Genomic DNA, 2,162 nt, shown 5'->3' on the forward strand with positions numbered 1-2,162 from the left:
TGTCAGCACAACTTAATATTGCCAACTGATAAAATCACCAGTATGATAGGAGAGGTATGAAAAATAGCAGCTTTTAATTCATAATCAACTGTAAATAAAACTATAAACAACACTAAAAACACACACTATAACCTAGCATGGAAGGCAATTCTTCCTGGTAAATGATTAAAAGGCTTTGTAAAATTAAAGCACATATGGCTGTATCTATAGTTCACTTAACTATCCGATGAGTCAACTCTAGAGAAGAAAAAAAATCAAATCAGTTTGTTACCACTGGAATATGTGCATCTTTCACTTTTCAACTACTTGATCTATTGATAACTTGTCTCTTTCTTAAAGATAGCCTATCTCTTCTTTCTGGAGGCAAAATAATAAGAAAAAACATTTAACTCATCAGATCTTGCTAGTTCATTTTTTCCTTTGAATGATAATTACTTTAAACTCCTTTTAGGTCTTGCTTTTTCTATGTAGTCTGAATTGAGAAACTTTGGTAGTTACTCTCAAATGACAGATACACTTGTATATATTTCCCACATAAAAACCAAAGTGAATGTGAGCCACAGAAAACCTATACTTGAAAATAACATGAGCTATATTTCCTTCATCAACTGTATCAGTATATGTAAAGATATAGACATAATCCTTCATTCTAATAGTCCTGTGGCAATCCCTTTATTTTCTGATTTGTCAAAATGGAAGAGAAAGTGAGTTTCCAAAAATTGGTGGCTTTATATTAAAATCTCTAGTGTTACTAACTTTTCCCATATTAAAATATATTATTAAAAGTTTAATTATGCTACTTCATTAAAAGTCTTGTGTATAAAACTGTAGAAAGATAGAAAGTATAAAAAAGGTATTAAATGAAGAGAAAAGAATCACCCCACTATTCATATTTCAGGATATTTTATCTTTTTTGTCTACACATATTTTTATAGTTTCCATCATCCTATACATGGAGTTTTGTATCTCTTTCTCTTGTTATAGAATCATCTTATTAAAATTTATATATATTTTATGGTTGCAAAATATTCCTGTGTAGATTTTCATAATTTATTCTTCAAACAAAGCTAGACATTTAGGTGATTTTACTTTTTCTTTTTTACATTATTAAAAAAAATGTGAAAAGAGTACAATGTTCAGAGCCAAAAAGACCCCAATTTATATTCTGTTTCTAACTTTTAATAGCTATGTGGTTTCGAGCAAATTATTTTGCTTCTCTGATCCTATTATTCTGTGGTCATGGGTGGTTTTAATAAAATTATATGCAAAATGTCTAGTGCAGTGCCTGATACATAGTGCTTAGCAAATTATAGTTACTACAAAACCCTTCCATATTGCAAATTATTTCCTTAGACTAGATTCCCAGAAGTAAAATTATTCATTCAAAAATATAAATATTTTTAAGGCTCTTGATAAATACCACCAGATTATTTTCCAAAATGTTTATAATAATTTAGATCCTCAACAGCAGTGAGTGTGCTCCTGACCAGTAATATGCTAACTTAGAAAATTAAGTTCAATGAAAAACCCAATTACCTAACCAAAATAAAACCTTAATATCATTTAAATACATATCACTAATAAATTAAATTCAGTGTAGACTTACCCTGCCTGAGGGGCTGCTATCCCTTTATGAGAGGGAGATAAGGTCTGAAGTTTGTTTCCCAAAGAGCTGCTAACTGAGGACACTTTACCTGAAGGCACACCTTATAATAAAAAAGGTATTAGTTTTAATAATACTCTGAAAAAGAAAAATCACATAAAGCAGATCATCTAACAAAGAAAACAATGCTTTAGTAATATTCTTTATGCCTATAAGTCAAAAGTTGTCAATGAAGAAAATTTTTCTTTTAAAAAAAATTGACATTTGCTGGGAACATATACCATACTTCATTTCTAATTTCTAAATTTCTCTCTTGTAATTTACATACTGACAAAGGTATACTTCATTGGCCAATATCTTCTTCAAACCACTAAATATTTGTCTATTAAGAACAACTGTCAAGTTCAGAAAGGTATAAAAAGCTAAGGTAAAAAGGAAAGGAAAATACTACGGTCAAAGAATCAAGAAATGAACTTGGTTGACTATTCTGAACATATGATACATTAATAACAACATAAGGGACAGATATTTAAGCTAAAAAAATAAAATATCAAAATTA

The 2,162-nt window shown here is 29.1% G+C and overlaps 1 protein-coding gene across 1 annotated transcript in view; it reads right to left on the minus strand.

The window, feature by feature from the left end:
- Window positions 1-2,162, minus strand: part of ZC2HC1A (zinc finger, C2HC-type containing 1A) — a 77,032-nt gene that overhangs the window by 35,604 nt on the left and 39,266 nt on the right. The window contains exon 5 of the mRNA XM_012663099.1: window positions 1,607-1,706. Within this exon, the coding sequence (XP_012518553.1) occupies window positions 1,607-1,706 (100 nt within the window). The remainder of the gene's footprint in view (window positions 1-1,606; window positions 1,707-2,162) is intronic.

Source organism: Propithecus coquereli, unplaced genomic scaffold, assembly GCF_000956105.1.
Source record: "Propithecus coquereli isolate 6110/MARCELLA unplaced genomic scaffold, Pcoq_1.0 Scaffold8, whole genome shotgun sequence".
NCBI lineage: Eukaryota > Metazoa > Chordata > Mammalia > Primates > Indriidae > Propithecus > Propithecus coquereli.